The sequence below is a fragment of the Schistocerca cancellata genome, chromosome 4 (assembly GCF_023864275.1).
Source record: "Schistocerca cancellata isolate TAMUIC-IGC-003103 chromosome 4, iqSchCanc2.1, whole genome shotgun sequence".
NCBI classification, from domain to species: Eukaryota; Metazoa; Arthropoda; class Insecta; order Orthoptera; family Acrididae; genus Schistocerca; species Schistocerca cancellata.
The window spans coordinates 521,607,250-521,626,275 of NC_064629.1; the positions used below are offsets into that span (position 1 = coordinate 521,607,250).

A 19,026-nucleotide genomic window follows, 5' to 3' on the forward strand; every position below is an offset into this window, starting at 1 on the left:
TTGTATTAATATCAGTCACCAGCCTAATTAGGCATTCTTGTGTCAAGCAATATAATAAAGCAGAAGGCAGCGCTGAGGCTAACCTATCCTTCCTCGTCACACACACTCAGCTCTTTCTTTATATCGTTCACAATACAACGCAGTAATCTAACCTTGCAGATAATTGCACTGCTAACCTGGAAATCAGACAAACAAATGGCAAATGAGATAGCAAGCAGCAACATATGTGTCTCAACAACACATACCTTAAATTTATTTGATACAGCAGTTTATAGAACCAATCAGCAACACATATGAAACTAGTGGCATACTAAACAGGGAAAAGCATGAAATCATTGTGATTTAAATCAGGGGATCTGTTAATGATCATACTCTACAACTTCATTGCTTAGTATTGGGTGTCTATGCCTGTGCGTTAACCAACTTGCATTAGAATAGCTAACACAGTAAATATTTCTTTCTTAAACTCGGTTTGAAGCAGTTAAACAGAATGCAAATCTAACTACACTAGCTCTGAAGGAGCCTTTGCTTTCATTGTTAATTATGTAAAGCACAAAAAACTATAACTCTTTAAATAACAAATGTCGTTTCATAAGCAGTCTTTTAACCTACAGAAAATATAGTTAGCTGTGCAAATGCCAACACAACATTAAATTCAAGTTCAAACACTTTCTCATGAAATGAACACTGATAAAACTTTGCGATTGTGATTAAGTGCATAAATGCAACAGTTAATAATCTTTTTTCATTTCAGATTAACTATAATACTTTCAGGTAGCTTTTCAAGTAAGGCAAATTGTTTAATACGATAACTGCAGATTGATTGAAAATTACACTGCAAGTGGAGTATTTCTCTAACTATAAAACTGAAATTTAAATACTATAACTCCAAACATTAGAAAGCATCATAAATATTTTTATGGCTGCCAAATAAGTTATCTCATAGTAAATTCGGACGCTCGGAATTAAATTAACTAAGATAGGATTCCTATCCAAGTTCGTAATTTGGGATAATCACAGATGTAAGATAGAGTTTATAGCAACACCACAATTATTAGTAAAATCAACCTAATTTCACAAATGGCTGGTCCATTTACAGACTGACAAATATAAACAATTTAATAGTAGGCTGATGGTATTGATGGTGTAATTTGCAGTGGCCTTTAACCTGGCAGCGATGCAGTCATGGCAGTACTGTTGGCCTCGCCCTATTACTAATCTTCTTGGAGTCGTAATTATATTTTTATACGGCCAAAAACTATGCCATGATAACAGTATCACCAGATGCAGCATTCGAGGCCCATAAATACTGCTCTTAAGCTCCACTGACCTCAAATTCCAAGAATATGCATGACAATGATCCGCTACTGCTAGCGATATGTTAACCACAACACTGCTCAGCCCAGACTGCTTACCCCTCACAAAGGACGAGTTGGCACTTGCGCTCCAACCACACCTTTTTCACTCCACCAGGCTACTTCCATAGTTGTGGGCCTCCCCCACATCTTTTACATTCAACCCTATGTTCCCTAACTATGGACCAAGTCATTTAAAATACATTATATAACAATCATTCCAGTAGTTACTTAAATCCACAAGCATAATTTAAACAACCTCGTTCAAAAGTTCACCAGTTGAAATATGTATATTTACTCAAAGAATTTCCATAATAGATAGAACACTCTACAGTAGCAACACTACAAACTGACATAGAAATATGGATATAGATAAAAATAGGTCGGAAATAGATGTTACAAAGGCAACGGTTCATCAGAGATTTATCACAAATATCACTATTGATACGATTCGTTAGAACTGAATGGCAGTTAGTGACACATCAGCGGTAAAATCCTTTTAGTATATACACAGATAAACAGTATTCAGCCACAGGTATCTGTGCAAACGGTGTGGTTTTGTGGTTAGGAACACAGGGTTATGATGTCAAAGGTTGTAGGTAATGTCTTGCTTTCGGCAAATATTTTTTCCATTTTCGCTCTTACAACAGATACTGATTCTTTCTTATACATGTAACAGAAGTGCGTTCTCCAATATTCGACGTTATTTACATATAAGAGCGTGCTCTCACATAAACGAGTTTCTTTGATCATATGACTCCAGTCTGATTAACCCTTCTGGTCATGTCTCGTCGTGTAAGGACATACTAAAGAAATGCTTAGTATATTGAAATTCGATAAATTTTACCATTTGTGATTGCTATACTCATATTATCACAAGCAGAGAGTTTATTTGAGAACAATGTCGACATCTTCTGTCAATCTGTGGTACCACAAAAGAAAACTGAATGCGCAAACTCACGGATGCTTCCCAGTAGTCTTTGTACCTTCCATCAGCCGGTTAATATCTTCTGAGTTTAGGTAACAAAAATTTATTTGTGCATAGAAAGGTGCATTCTTGAAGGTGAAAACTAAACGTGTCTTTCACAACGAAAGGTAAGTGACATATTTATAACTTTATACATGTTTCCAAATGAGGACATTGTGATTGCAAGGTTGTAACAGAAATTTGAGACATTAATTTGCTGTCTTTTTAGTCAGATTGCGGTGATTTCACAATGCCGCGAGTTTAAGACAGACGAAGGCCACTTACAAAAGAAGAAGAAGTTATAGAGCTCCTTAATTCATCTGAAACTGACGATCTATTCGATGATCCTGGCGATAATTATGATCAAGAGGACAATGACGGAAGTAATGTTAGACATTTTATACCGTACAGTATACTCTAAGCTGAGTAGCCTAGACGCAAAGCCCGCTAACTGCATGATAAGTGACACTGAGATAATCACGAAACACTCTTCCCATCCAAACGACAATGCACTGGCAGCGAGACCGTTATTGTTGCGTACAAATTTGTTCAGTGCAGCCAACCTAAAGCTGAATAAGAAAAATACCCATTCTAGTCTTAACAGCCGAAAAGGTAGCTTTGAATGTCCAGATTGGTAAGTCTGATGTCTGTTCACATGCTTGGCTTCTGGACATGGCATGGCACAAGCCACGCCTATTGGACATTTAGCGGGCTTTGCATCTGAAGACAACATGCAGTTAGCTGCAGTTACCTGACACGTTCCACATCATTACGAAGTGTCGTATTCATGATCTATGGAACAAGTGTTAATCTAATCTAATCTAATCTACCGAACACGATTTTCGACAGTCATGTTTGTTCATGCAATTGATATTGCATGTGTAAATGCATAGACTGAATACAAGAAACCCGCATCAGAATTAGGTGTACCTAAAAATAAGACACTTGATTAGCTTCACTTTAGGCCAAGTGTGGTCAAAGTACTGACGAAAATACACTCCTGGAAATGGAAAAAAGAACACATTGACACCGGTGTGTCAGACCCACCATACTTGCTCCGGACACTGCGAGAGGCCTGTACAAGCAATGATCACACGCACGGCACAGCGGACACACCAGGAACCGCGGTGTTGGCCGTCGAATGGCGCTAGCTGCGCAGCATTTGTGCACCGCCGCCGTCAGTGTCAGCCAGTTTGCCGTGGCATACGGAGCTCCATCGCAGTCTTTAACACTGGTAGCATGCCGCGACAGCGTGGACGTGAACCGTATGTGCAGTTGACGGACTTTGAGCGAGGGCATATAGTGGGCATGCGGGAGGCCGGGTGGACGTACCGCCGAATTGCTCAACACGTGGGGCGTGAGGTCTCCACAGTACATCGATGTTGTCGCCAGTGGTCGGCGGAAGGTGCACGTGCCCGTCGACCTGGGACCGGACCGCAGCGACGCACGGATGCACGCCAAGACCGTAGGATCCTACGCAGTGCAGTAGGGGACCGCACCGCCACTTCCCAGCAAATTAGGGACACTGTTGCTCCTGGGGTATCGGCGAGGACCATTCGCAACCGTCTCCATGAAGCTGGGCTATGGTCCCGCACACCGTTAGGCCGTCTTCCGCTCGCGCCCCAACATCGTGCAGCCCGCCTCCAGTGGTGTCGCGACAGGCGTGAATGGAGGGACGAATGGAGACGTGTCGTCTTCAGCGATGAGAGTCGCTTCTGCCTTGGTGCCAATGATGGTCGTATGCGTGTTTAGCGCCGTGCAGGTGAGCGCCACAATCAGGACTGTATACGACCGAGGCACACAGGGCCAACACCCGGCATCATGGTGGGGGGAGCGATCTCCTACACTGGCCGTACACCACTGGTGATCGTCGAGGGGACACTGAATAGTGCACTGTACATCCAAACCGTCATCGAACCCATCGTTCTACCATTCCTAGACCGGCAAGGGAACTTGCTGTTCCAACAGGACAATGCACGTCCGCATGTATCCCGTGCCACCCAACGTGCTCTAGAAGGTGTAAGTCAACTACCCTGGCCAGCAAGATCTCCGGATATGTCCCCCATTGAGCATGTTTGGGACTGGATGAAGCGTCGTCTCACGCGGTCTGCACGTCCAGCACGAACGCTGGTCCAACTGAGGCGCCAGGTGGAAATGGCATGGCAAGCCGTTCCACAGGACTACATCCAGCATCTCTACCATCGTCTCCATGGGAGAATAGCAGCCTGCATTGCTGCGAAAGGTGGATATACACTGTACTAGTGCCGACATTGTGAATGCTCTGTTGCCTGTGTCTATGTGCCTGTGGTTCTGTCAGTGTGATCATGTGATGTATCTGACCCCAGGAATGTGTCAATAAAGTTTCCCCTTCCTGGGACAATGAATTCACGGTGTTCTTATTTCAATTTCCAGGAGTGTAGATAAGCTAGCTGCCAGGAAATGTGAGAGACCAACGCCATCTTCGAATCAATGTAGAAGTTCATTACAAAGCTGATGTTCATTTGGACAACGTTGAGCATCTTCCAGTGGTCAGTGACAAAAAAATCGTTTGACAGGCGCAAGAAATCGGGTTGCAAAGGCAATACCAAATTTTGTTGTGTAAAATGTAATATTCACTTATGTCTGGATAGAAAAAATTGTTTCTTTGATTATCATTCTTCACAAAAATGAAACCATAGTTTATGTATGTAATAATTAAGTAAGCTTTGTGTAATTTATGCATTTTGATGAAATAAAATAAAATACTTTGAGTTTTTGACTTATACTGCACCCACTTGAACACAATGTCCTCATTTGCGGACGCGGTGTATCCCCTCTTGGGGGGCACCTCGGAATATTTTCTAAATCTGAAAAATCATAAATTAATTCGAAGAACTGGATGGCAAGGCCATCATTTATTTTCAGGAAAAAACTAATTCATGACTGAAAGGTTTAAAAAACGAAACGTGAAACTCCTGCAAGTGAAACAACCAGCAATGTAACTTATATTCACACCTGTTATGAATACTTTGCGGTGTATTCCGAATATGTCGCAATTTCTGAGAGTGTGGATGGGCATGAACCTAAGAGGGCAGCTTAAATTGCTGCGAGTGGAACAAGCAGCAATCGTATTTCTAGGTTTGGTTGTCAAAAATACTTTGCTGCTTATTCTGAATATACCGCGATTTCCAATGGTCTGGTTAGGCAGAAACCTAAGAGCAACAAGGAGTAGTGACATTTACATTCTTGCTTGTCACAAATATTTAGCTGTGTCCGGATTGTTAACAACACTTCCGTAAATTCAGCGGTCAAGTCAAAGATCGCATCACAAACCAAGTGACAATGATTTTTCAACATAATATAGAATGGAGTTTATGGTGTCTGGCTGTGATTTGTCCCATAATTTCCATACTTCATGTTTTACATCTCTATAAATGATCATTTAAATACAAAATATACTTAATTGCAGCTAGCAACACTATTCACTGCTACAAATTAAAAAAATCCTTGAATCTTTACAATATGTGAATGTTCCAGAAGCAGAAGCTAGTAACATGAGCATTCATGTATTGAAAATGTGGACCAAGTTTTACTCTCCTCCCCTTTTTCACAAAAATAGCTACACTGACAAAATACATTATTTCATGAATCATTTGCAGACATTTTTTTTTCCCACAATGTTTCAGATGTAAAAATTCAGCTTTTGTTATGTCTTCTACAGTGCCCACAGAACACCAAAGCTAATTACATCTCTGGCAAACCGCAGTCAGGCTCATCTGAAATGAAGCAATACTTTTGACTCTCGCTAACCCCAAATACTATTGGTTATTCACGTGTCTCTAACCCTAAGTCTGAGCTCTCTTGTCTGTGGATTTAGTCTTTGTGTTCCAATGTGATGTGTAAATATCCAGCCCTTAAATGGTCTAAACAGTAGCACATCCTGCAGGTCCATGACGGTTCGTCATTCCTTGACCGTCCTATATGGCAGGCAGTTTGTTCCAAGTTCTGTAGATCACACTGAAAATTAACATTATGATGTGAAATGTGTCAGTTGATCTAAAGATTGCAGAGGCTATTAGAATATATATAGCTACATGCTGACCATTTACAGATTTTTAACTGACTAATTATTTCTATCCAAGAATTCCTCTACAAAATAGAAATACTTGTGAAGGATAAAGAACTTTAATCTACATTTGAAGACATTCCTTTTGTTTGTCATACACGTTATTTCAGTGGGTAGATTATTAAAGTGTATTGATCTTTCTATGTCAAAGCTAGATTCCCTAGAGGGAAGTGCATGTCACTTTTCCTTCTGTTGTTGTATTGATGAATAGTCTCACAATTCTAAGGCAAATTTTTTACTTTAAAATGCTAATTTCCTTGCCATTACACCCAGAATGTTTGCAGTTTCATATTAACATGGATGACTGTTTGCATTATTTAACTTGATTTGACTTCAATAGGTAGATCAAAAACGCTGACTGTTATTAGACCTAACCCTTCATAGATGATCACAGCTGTGTCAGCTTCTCCTTTAAAATTACAGATGTTCGCAGTGGATTAAGTTTTCACCAATATACAGATTTATGGAACATGTTTTATGCTCAAGAATTATGATGTTTTTGGAAAAATGAACAGCTCCTCTATAAAAATCAACATGGATTCCGCAAACAGAGATCCTGCTTGCCTAGGTGCTCCATGAGATCCACAGCACAGTGGACAATGGAGCTCAGGTTGACACCGTGTTCCTTTATTTCAGTAAGGCATTGGACACCATCCCACATTTCTGTTTAATGAAGAAATACAAGCTGACAGAGTATCGGAGCAGACTTGCGATTGGATTCAAGACTTTCTTGCAGACAGAACTGAACATGTTGCTCTTAACGGAACAAAATCGGCAGATGTTGTAAGAATTTGCAGAACGACCTGCAGAGAACTGATGATTGATGAAGGCTCTGGTAGTTAACTCTGAACGTAAATAAATGTAACATATTGCAGGAAATGTAACCATCCACGAAATAAGTGGCTTATAAGGTGCTTGTTCGCCAGATTATTGAGTGTTTTTCATCTATCTGGGATCCCGATCAGGTAGGACTGATAGAGGAGTTAGAGAAGATACAACGAAGAGTGGCGCGTTTCTTGATGGAATCGTTTAGCTGGCGAGAGATGCTAAACAAACTCCACCGGTAGATGTTACAAGAGAGGCGTTGTGAATCACGGAGAGAGTTACTATTGAAATTTCCGGAAACCATTTTTCAGGAGGAGTCAGACAACATATTACTCGCATACATCTCATGTATTGACCACGAGGAGAAAATTCGAGAAATTAGAGCCAATGCAGAGGCTTATTGACAATCATTCTTCCCACACACTATTCGTGAGTGGAACAGGCCTGGAGGGATCAGATAGTGGTACAGACATTACCCTCCACCACACAGCATTAGGTGGCTTGTGGAGTATGATGTAGATGTAGATGAATATTGGAGTACACATGTTAGAACACTCATACTCGATTTGAACTGAAATTCTGGCTATACATATTCATGTCTTGGTTTCTGCTGTGTTACTTTGACCTGCACTTACAGGCTGCAACAGACTGTGATCATTGGAAAAAGGAATGTTGTGCTGTAAACTCGTGTTTACTGGGTCACTTTGGGATGGATTTGCAATTAGGTTGTCCATCACACCTCTAGGGTAGACTCAAACCTTAGTATCATTGATGTTACACTTCTGATTTTTATGAATACTACATCTCAACTTTCTTTCATGTGATATGTGACGATTGCACTTCTGCATGAACGACAGGTATGTTGGAGGAGCCGATAGGTGCCTCACTCCAGGATGCTTAATACTCATAGGAAGATGAAACTCACTTCACTAATGCAGTCAACCCATGGCAACTGAAAATGTGTGTGAGACTGGGATTCGAACGGGAACTACTGTTCATAGCCATCAGTTGTGTTAAGGCTGATTCGCACTAGACTTTAATAGAACAGAACAGTAGATAACGTCACCATCAAATGATGTTGTGTATACACTTGAGGGACATCAACATGTCACTTTACTTAGCCCAATACCAAACGACAAAAGTGAGGTTATGAGATTTGATCAATGAAAAAAGCAAAGTCAAAGAGAATTAGAATTAAGAAACTAGCAACGACAAAATTTATTAACACACACAGCAAACTTTATAATGGGCGTTCTTGATAAAGTCTGTATGGTAAATTGCTGAGAACTGAAGCAATAATAATCGTTTTGTCCAAATACTCCAAAACATTGACATTTGCTTGCTGGCAAAAATATACACATACTAGGATCCTGACCTGGCTTCACACAGGTATGGCTGCCCGACCTGTGTAGCATAGTATAATTTTATTTATGGACCACTGTGTAGAGTTATGATTAACGTTGAGAGAACACCATTAGGCAACTGAAGAAATGACTTAAACTATTTAAGCAATACACCAGGAGACACCAATGTTGTGTGTTCCATATTGAATTGGCATCTGGAGAGATACCTCATGACAATGATGGAAAATGTAAGCTACAATGCCATCTTGAGTCAGTGTATCTATTAGTGGAAACCATATCAAAAACATTACAGTATTTCCTGAGATTAGCCTTCCTGTATAGACACAAAAACAGAGCAGGGGTCTTAGTTTACAAAACTTGTACGTGAAAAAGATATGTACAAACATATAGATTCTAGTAATAATAGTTTTGTGTGGCTTTGTGGCAGTCTTTCAATCAGACACCACTTCATGCTTGCAGTGGGCAACATTTACTTGATCTATGAAGATGCACAGGCAGCACAAAATGTGCAAACCATGAAATGGAAAATGACAATAGGTCACATGGATGCAAAACTCGAGCAACATGAGCATTTTCTATAAGAATTTGGCCTTAGTAATAGAGAAATTGAGAATAAGACAATATCATGGTCTCCGAATCTCTGCTGACTTTATAAATTTTCTCTCAGATAATAATGACCATTTATGCTTTAAAAAGCTTATACACTGCTTCAGTTTTGATCTGAAGATTAAATCTCTAACCAGGCTAATATATCATAATGTAAGTTGTGTTGATGAAGTAGTTAGTGATATGTAGGGCACTGTATATTCTGTAAACTTAGAATTCTCTGACTTCAAGGTATTAGTTGTACAGATAAATTTGCCACTGAGCAAGTTTGAGCACAAAAATACTCTAAAAAAAGCAAAAACTTCTGTGAAAAACCATGTGCACATCTTTCTGACCCATACACAGAGAGAAAATTGGCTGACTGTATATCAATTCCCAACTGTAGATAGCAAATTTGAACCTGTCTCTTAAATACTTTCTACATTTACAGTCCATTACAAAACAAGGTGTATATGTACAAGCAGGGAATCCTGCAAATGGATCACTGGAGGTATCACTACATCAACTAAAAGGAAGAGAAACCTTTTTTCCACACCAAAACCAAGTTTGGCAATAATGAAGAATTTAAGAAGTGCTTCACTACAAATTAAAATCTCTTTAAGAATGTAGTTAACACAGCCAAAAAGCCTCTAACAGAGAACCTGCTCAGATCATCATCAAACAAAACTAAATGCATGTGGAAAGTTATTAATACAAACCCTGATAGAAACATACAGTTGTCAAGTAAATGAGACATCAGTTTCCAACTAAAAAGAAATGACTGTCTAATTTAAATCCTTCGTCATGCACTGACTCACTGTTCTTCGCACCAAGATCAGGAACAGAGACACAAAAAGTAATTAATGCCAAAATAAAGAAAAAGGAACAGATATAATCCCATGCTGCCTTCTCCATAACTATTATTAGTAAAGCACTGTACCATTTATAGCCTTCTTGTTCCTGAACATTACAGTTTCAAATAAATTTGAAACTGCAGAAGTCATATCGTAGACAAAAAGGGAAGTGAAGAAGATGCTAGCAACTACAGGCCAACTGCAATTGTCCAAGCATTCAACAAAGTATTTGAATAGACCATGGCCATCAGGCGAAATTCAGTTTTGATAAACAGGAAAATTTAGTCTTCTGCACAGTTTGGCTTCCATGCAAAGAAAGCTACAGCTGATACAGTACAATAATTCCTAGATTATACTTCAAGTCTTATTGAGAAAAAGCTACCAATCTGAGGCAGTTTTCTTGATCTAATCAAGGGCTTTGACATGGTTATTCGCAGTATCTTGCTGCAAACGTTTTATTCCTATAGAATAAGAGGAACTGGCCATGACTGGTTTAAAAGTTATCTCAAAGGCAGGAAAGATTACGTTTAAATATGTGAGATCAAGCAATTCACTTTCATGGCGTTCCGCAATGTTCAGTTTTAGGCCTCTTCTTCCTTTGCATAAAGGACCGTCCCTTAAACTTGCCCACCAACAGAACCTCTCATGTAAAAGTATAAAAGTACATTCATGGAAAAAAACGTCTATGTCTGTGTCGTGATAGGACATTTGCAGTGTGTCATGAAGACGAAGTTAATAAAATAATGATTACTAAGAATATGGAAAGGCACCACCTCCACAATACCGCTCGTGAGTGTGGCGAAAATTGCAGACGACGACACCGTCTCCTCCACGTTGACCCCAAACGTTTCTTCCCGAGGAAGTTCAAAATTGGCTTCCCATTCCAACCTCTTCAATTTCGTTGACGACTTCCGTGAATTCCGACATTCAAAATGGTTTGACGGTCCTTTCCGCCCCGTCCCGTTCAGTCGTATTGGTAAATTTCTACAACGATCGAAGCTATAATCGACATCTCACCAACTTTTGATGTGATATCGATACCTATCGTTGACTCTTGACTGTATGCACACATAGAACTATACATGTGTTGCTTTGTTTACTTGAGAGGAAATGTTAAGTTTGTGTGAATAAGGAGGTGACCATATCGTTCCGGTTTCCAAAAGTTTAGGGAATTTTTTTTGTAGTACTTGAGTAAATGAAATTTTAGTTGCAAAAGAAAGTAACTGTTTAAAGGAATTAAATTTTTCACTCGTCAGTAGTGCGTAACCACGTGCAGTAAGTGTGGGCGTGTACAGTAAACACGAAATGGTTAACACTAAAGATGAAACCACGTCTTCTACACAGGAAGGGTAAGAGTGTTTATTACTAGATTTTAAATAGACTTGTAACAAAGTTCTCGCCGTTTATTGCCAATACGTTTATGCTTCAAAATAAATCCCTTCTAGCTGTTACACATAATAAGTCATGTAGTTGAAGACTTGTGCTCATACTAATTTTTCTTCTGGTTTTGGTCGCCAATAAAGATGTGAAATCACTGTGGACTTTAGGGAATGTGTTCACGTCTTATGGTTATGTGCTTGTAACTCATAGAGTTTGATGGAAGGCGATTTTAACACAAATTTGAATTGAAGTATGTAGTGGACGCAATGATAGTGTTTTACCAGGAAACATGTGATATTGTTGCAATTTTTTGGTCTTCAGCTTCATTTATTTCATGAAACATGGCACTAGAATAAGTCATATGTAGGCTTACTTTACATGATATACATTAGCTGTCAGTAGCAGTACAGAGTAATGTAATGTAGGTACTTACCATAACATTTAGTCCCGCTCAATTATCCACAATGGTCTTAGTTTGCATTTGTTGATCTGTATCGTGTCAGACATTTCGTTGTAGTATGATTTCAGAGCAACTTTTGGATCACAAAAATTAATCATTTTAAACTGTTCACTGTTGATGTAAGCTGTAACTGTAAAAGAAATGTGGTGCAAACAGGCATATATTAAAGGTTTTAGAGCAATTTTGTCAAATGGTACACTACATAATTGTACCTCTTGTACTTATCCCTCCAATTGTTTTTCTGAAGTTGATGCTAATCTATATTTGTATCTTGAATCACTTTTTCCTTAGTGAGGACTCTGTCCATAACAGCTTTCAAGTAACACACACCTCATGACTGACAGTGCCAAATGAGAAGCACCTCTGGTGGCTGAATTTGGTGATCATAGTTTTCTCAAGTTTTGAGTGAATCTTATAGTGTCCATGTGTTGATCAACTGGAAGTGGTTCCTTCACAACACATTGGTGGACATTATGTGGTTGGGACTGCTGAATCTCCATGTAAAGCCACTGCTATTGGGTCAATCCAAATGAAGTGGTCCAATAAAAATTAAGTTGGTTGCTTGACCATTTTTAAATATTTTAATTTTTTTTATGTGATTACCCTGTAATTGAGAATTTCAAAACAGTTTTTAAATTACCTTTCACCTTTACTGAATGTCAACCATTTTCGTTTCTAAGCGCGCAACAATGTTTCAGTTTAGAGACGTTAGCAAAAATATGAATATCTCTGCACTGATTTAAGTTAAAACATTGCAATTGACATGATTGTTTTTAGAAAAGTGTCCTCTACAACATTGTCTATTACACAAAATACCCTATATTCATAAATAACCAGTCAAAATGACCTCCAAAGTTTGGTACCCAAATTTTCAAAGATCTACTTTTTAGGCCCAAAAATAACAAACAAGGAGTGATTTGTGAGAGTCTATTTTTTCCCTATAGTTATATATCATACACTACTAGCCTCATATAAAGTAAGAACACTTACAAATGTTATCTTAATTTTTTATGAATTCTTGAAATTTGAAAGTTTTCATTTTTTGTGAAGTTTGGGTTTAGTTATCTCAGGTGGGACTGAATATAAAAATATATTTTTTGCACAGTTTGTACACATATATGATAGCAACGTACTGTAAAAATGTCAACATTGATATCTGACTGATGAGATAATACACATTACTCTACAACTGGTCTTATTATATTAGCGGGATATAATCAATTATAATTGAAGTTTGGGACTGAATTATATACAAAAAGGGGAAACATCACTGAAATTAACATTTATATTATTTTGACGTACTTAAAAAAATATTTTCAATTAACACCCTTCAAGATGCGACTGTTCCTAAACCTTGCGGTGAATGTTAAGAACACTTATTTCTTCAGACAGCTTCTGTGATATAGAATAAGACCTCCCAGTTGTTGTGATAAGTTCAAGCACTGAAAGTTTCTGTAAAACATTTTTCATTGGTATCCAAACTTTGTCAATAGTAGATTTCTTGAATGGTTTTCTTGGGGCAGCCGGGTGGTAAAAATGCACAAAAATATAATTGTTTTCCAAACTTATTCTTTCAATCATACACACATGCCACTATGTCATTCAATGTTAAATACAGAGATGTAATTTTACTGACACAATGATCCTCATAAATTTTGGTTTCTGATGTTACATAGCATCGAACTATGTTTTCTGCAATGCCAAGGAATTTGTGGAACTGCCTTGTTTCTTTTATTGCTATACAGCTTTCAAATCTGGTTTGAAGTGTTGTTTTAATATGCAGAGCCTCTTCTTCTTTCTTGATCAGAAAATTGGTAATGCCTTTAATATTATCCTTGCAAAAGAGATGCATTTCCTGTACTGTGAGAATTTGGTCTTTGGTAGGTATTTGTAGGCTGGTTTTACTTTCTTCATGTTTTGTTGTACCTCCTACTCCATCACATGCATTTTTACCATGGCAAGATGCAAAAAAGTGCCATTTAGCCTCCAACCCAAAGTGTACTTTGTGGTTGCACAGATTTGCAAAGTTCTTTTTGTTCTTGTACTCTCACTTCCATCTGAAAAGTATATCAGCTTCTCAACCTCGGTAACATTTTCTTTTGTGTAATTTGTTACATACTTTTGAAACACATGTACAGCCAAAGTGTAGTGCTCCAAGTAGTCGCTTAGAATGCAAACTGAAGAACTGCGAACTTCATCTTTCTCATTTTTAAAGTAGAGAATAAATGGATGCACTGTTGCCTCGTCATTGACCCAGTGGTACCCTTGTATTGCATCTGGAATCACAAATGTAAAATTTTCTGCAAAATCAGCTAGCACTATGCATTAAGTTTCATGAAGTTGTGCTTTTTTTTCTTTCAAAAACTTACTTTGGATTTTAGAAACATAGTGGTGACTTTTGAGTTTCTGTAAGTTATCAATTAAAGATTCCAAGTACTGTTCCTGAGATTTAACCACTGTTATCATTTCTGCCGTGTCAGTTGTGACCCACTGTTTGAAGGTAATACTGTCTGGCATTTCCTCCTCATATTCATGAAACTATTCAATAATGGTTTCCTTACCAGTGCATGTATTACACAAACTTGTCATGCAATCGTAACTGTTAGTGTCACAGACCATTAAATCTAGTAACTCTTTGTAGTTAAGATCACTCAGTTTTGCACCCGCAATCATCAGTTTGACATTTTGATGATATACACAAACACATATGGAGTGTGTCCCTGAGAATCTAGCCAAAATACACCACTTAGGGCAGACATCACAAAATTTTGACCTTCCAATTTTGCATTCAGGGTGAGAATTTTTGAGAGCTACACGACGTTCGTTTAAATTTGACAGCACTAGTTGTTTCTGCTTTGTTACTTTAACTCCATTTATAACAACTCTTTTGCTATCTTTGCAACCTGGGCACATTCTACTGTTTTCATCATCTGCAAAAAACTGCTGGATCTGTTTAATTGTTTCTTCACTTATACCTGATCCTTTCTTCTTTCCTAAAACTGGAAGAATGCCTTGCTCTTTCACTAATTTTTGGGTTAGTTTAACCAAACGATGAGAAACATTGAATTCATGAACTATTTTTTTCTCTTGACCATGAGTCAGGGAGGAAACTGAAAATTTTAACTTTTTCCTGTTTTAGATGTCTCTGAGCATTTAATTTTTAACTTCTCTATTAAGCTCAAATATTCAGTGTCAGATGATGCTGGTGGTAGGTTTTCTTCTTCTTTAGAAATAATGTTGGTATCTGTATTATTAAAGCATGATTCCAAGGCTTTTCTGATTTTGTCTGTAATTTGTTGTACCTAATTTTCAATAGCTACTTAATTTTATTATTTTTGAAGCAGGATATACGTCTAACTTAGAACAAGCAAAATCCAATATGCTAACTGCTCCCTCATTAGTAATATAAATGTCATTAACAAGGTTACATGATTGTGGTTCTGGATTTACACAAATATATTTGAGTAACAATTTGGGCACAGGGAATTTCCAGAAATCACATTATGTTTCACTTGGCAAGCTGATTCAATCTCACATAACAAGAACAAATGTTCAAGTTTTATTTCCCGCAAACCCTAGTAATAGGCTTTTTATGAACTTTAAGTGGATCACAGCAATTTCTTCCAAAAATGTGGTTGTACTTCAGAATATATTTCTTCTCATGATAATCACACACTGATGTTATAGGAGAACTTACTCGAAATTTAAACAAAGTTTTTCTAACTTCATCAAAGTCTCCAGAATGAGATTTTCACTCTGCAGCGGAGTGTGCACTGATATGAAACTTTCCTGGCAGATTAAAACTGTGTGCCGGACCGAGACTCGAACTCGGGACCTTTGCCTTTCGTGGGCAAGTGCTCTACCAACTGAGCTACCAAAGCACGACTCACGCCCGATCCTCACAGCTTTACAGAAGGTAGGAGACGAGGTACTGGCAGAAGCAAAGCTGTGAGGACGGGGCGTGAGTCGTGCTTGGGTAGCTCAGTTGGTAGAGCACTCGCCCGCGAAAGGCAAATGTCCTGAGTTCGAGTCTCAGTCCGGCACACAGTTTTAATCTGCCCGGAAAGTTTCATCAAAGTCATTGACATTTTTCAAGATTTTTGAAACTGAACCGTAAACTGTTTTGTGACATACTTCACTTGCTATCTGTCCAACAGAGCACTGTTCATCCATGGTATTGCATTCCAGCTAATCTCTCAAAATTAATTACAAATTACACACAGAACAAAGCACATAACACATTCTACACTCTCTATGAAGTATGTACGTCCACTCTAACAGAGGTTTCAGAACAGACTGGCTACAACAATGCCTCACCCAGCAATAATGTACTTCTACAATGCCTCACCCAGCAATACTGTACTTCTACAATGCCTCACCCAGCAACAATGTACTTCTTTATTGACAATAAACCTAAATATAAATGAGCATTTTTATTACCATAGAACAAAAGTGAAAGCTCATATTGTTTAATATTGCATTATTAAAAATAAATAAACTAAATGAATATTGGGTGATAGTGTTAACTAAATATATGTGACAATTCAATTTTATTACAATGAAACAATAGACCATTTAAATAGGCAACAAGATCAGTTGTAGAGTAATGTGAATTATTTCCTCATTTTCAAAAATTCATATCTTTGTTCGCTGTCAGATATCAGTGTTGAAATTTTTACAGTACGTTGCTATCATATAGGTGTACAAACTGTGCAAAAATCATATTTTTATATTCAGTCCCACTTGAGATAACTAAACCCAAACTTTACAAAAAATGAAAACTTTCAAATTTCAAGAATTCATAAAAAATTAAGAAAACATTTGTAAGTGTTCTTACTCTATATGAGGCTAGTTGTGTATGATATCTAACTATGGGGGGGGGGGGGGGGGATAGTCTCTCATAAAACACTCCTTGTTTGTTATTTTTGGGCCTGAAAAGGGGGTTTTTGAAAATTTGGATACCATAATTTGGAGGTCATTTTGACTGGTTATTTTTTAATTTAGGGTACTTTGTGTAATAGACAATGTTGTAGAGAACACGTTTCTAAAAACAATCATGTCAATTGCAATGTTGTAACTTAACCCAGTGCAGAGATATTCAAATTTTCGCTAATGTCTCCAGACTGAAAAATCGTCGTGTGCGTACAAATAAAAATGCCTGCCATCCAGTTAAGGTGCAACATAAATTATTTTTAAAAACTGTTTTGAACTTCTCAGATATGGTGCAATCAACATATAAAAAAATTAAAGTATTTAAAAATGGTCAAGTAACCATCACTGGACCACTTCATATGGATTTGGCCCTATTGTGAGGAGAAGTCACTTTGGCCACTTTCATAGGCTTTCTTCTTATTTTTGACATTTAGTATGTTCTTTGAATAGCTAAGATGTTCGTATGTCGCATATTTCCTCTGTTAAAATACTGTAATTAAACTTCTCCATTGTATCCCCTACACAACCAACACTAACAGCAGTGTTTTACAGATAACACACTCAACAAATTTCTGGCATCTATATATTCCAGAAGCAAATTACCTGCTTCAAAACACTCTCTTCTCACATGCCAACTTTCAACTATGTCGATTATATGTGATGTCACAATATCATTATGTCTTTAGAAATTCTGTTAGGTGGCATCATGGCAGATGTTTCGCACATGAAACATGTTAAATTACACCAGAACAGCAGCTGTTCTGATCTGACCATCTCTTCAGACAGGAATTGAAACTTAAGTGCTGACAGTTATAACCCTACTGCTTTCCCTGCCCTGGCTACCCCATGGGAAGAGGGAAAAGCCAGATTTGTAGGAGCAAGACACTTTATTCATTACTTCATATGTACTTGAACTGATGGGGATACTTTGCCTGTGACAAAACCATTATTTTTTGTGGAACAGTTGAAAAAATGTGGAGAACTTGAGTTGTTAGGAAAAATACATCAAGAATTGCAATTGATTAGAGTGTCTCCTGCTGCACATGCTGCAGCTATTCCGGCATGTGAATGTCTGGGTGATATACCAGTGACCATGGCCACACAAAAGATGTTGAATATGATCCAAGGAATCACCTTGCGCTCGAAACAGATGAGGAGGTATGGGCTAATCTTGAGTGGTGAGGCCTGCATGTTGTCCAACATGTTGAAAAGGTCCCAAGGATAATATAATAGATATAGGCACTGTTATGGAAGTCTTTGAAGGAGTTAGTGATGGTGTATATATGTGGCATGAAACCTTATGTCCCACCACCTGTGAGGTGCTTTCGATGCTTGTCCCTTGGTCACATGTCATCCTGCTGCATGGTGGACACAGAATGTGGCAAGTACGAACGATCACCCCAAGTAGTTAGTTGTGTTGAACAAGCACCTTCATATGTCAACTACATGTAATACCATCCTCCACATTAGCTGGTTTGCCCAGTTTTCAAGAAATAAAATAAAATACAGGAATGTAAATCTATTGATCACCTGCTGTATACTGTGGCATGTAAAAAATATCAACGCCCACACCTATTGATACGAAGTCAAATTATGTGAAAGTTCCAGCTATCACTACCACCGCCATAACTGTTTTAATACAAGCTCCCTCACTGCTGTCATCTCCTGTTATTCCCATGGTACTATCTTCGTGAACCACTTCCCACATCTGGTTGAGGAACAGTTTGCCTCTCCAGCATCTATCAGTTACAAGACACCCTCTTGGGACCATTCTTCCTGGAAAGGGACAGATCAGAGGTCCAACACCAGCTGATGGTTGAAAGGACTGTGACCTATGGGTGTCAGGTGTTGCCTAATCTTCACCCGTCCCTACACTTGTTGCAGATAGGCTCTCACAAGAAACCCAGCTACCAGAAGCTGCAAAGGAGCAGAAGAAGAATTGGGACAAGGTTACCCTAGTGACCTTGGAGGTGCCATATCGCCCCCTCCTCCCCCTTCCACATTATTGGATTTTAAACCTGATGTGATTCCACCACTATCAGTTACAGGCAGTGATCCTGGGGGCATGATCAGCCCTCCTTGCCTCTTGATGCCTAACCTGGACACCTGTAACATAATCATTCAGTGGAACAGTAATGCCTATTGTAGTCACCTGCCAGAACTGTACCACCTTATTTCCTCCTCCTGCATTTTGTATTA

At 38.4% G+C, this 19,026-nt stretch overlaps 1 protein-coding gene across 2 annotated transcripts in view; it reads left to right on the forward strand.

The window, feature by feature from the left end:
* Positions 1–11,089: 11,089 nt before the first annotated feature.
* LOC126183655 (aspartate--tRNA ligase, cytoplasmic) overlaps positions 11,090–19,026 on the forward strand; it is a 97,078-nt gene continuing 89,141 nt past the window's right edge. For both annotated transcript variants that reach the window (XM_049925800.1, XM_049925801.1), the window contains exon 1: positions 11,090–11,404. In XM_049925800.1, the coding sequence (XP_049781757.1) occupies positions 11,361–11,404 (44 nt within the window). In that variant the 5' untranslated portion in view covers positions 11,090–11,360. The remainder of the gene's footprint in view (positions 11,405–19,026) is intronic.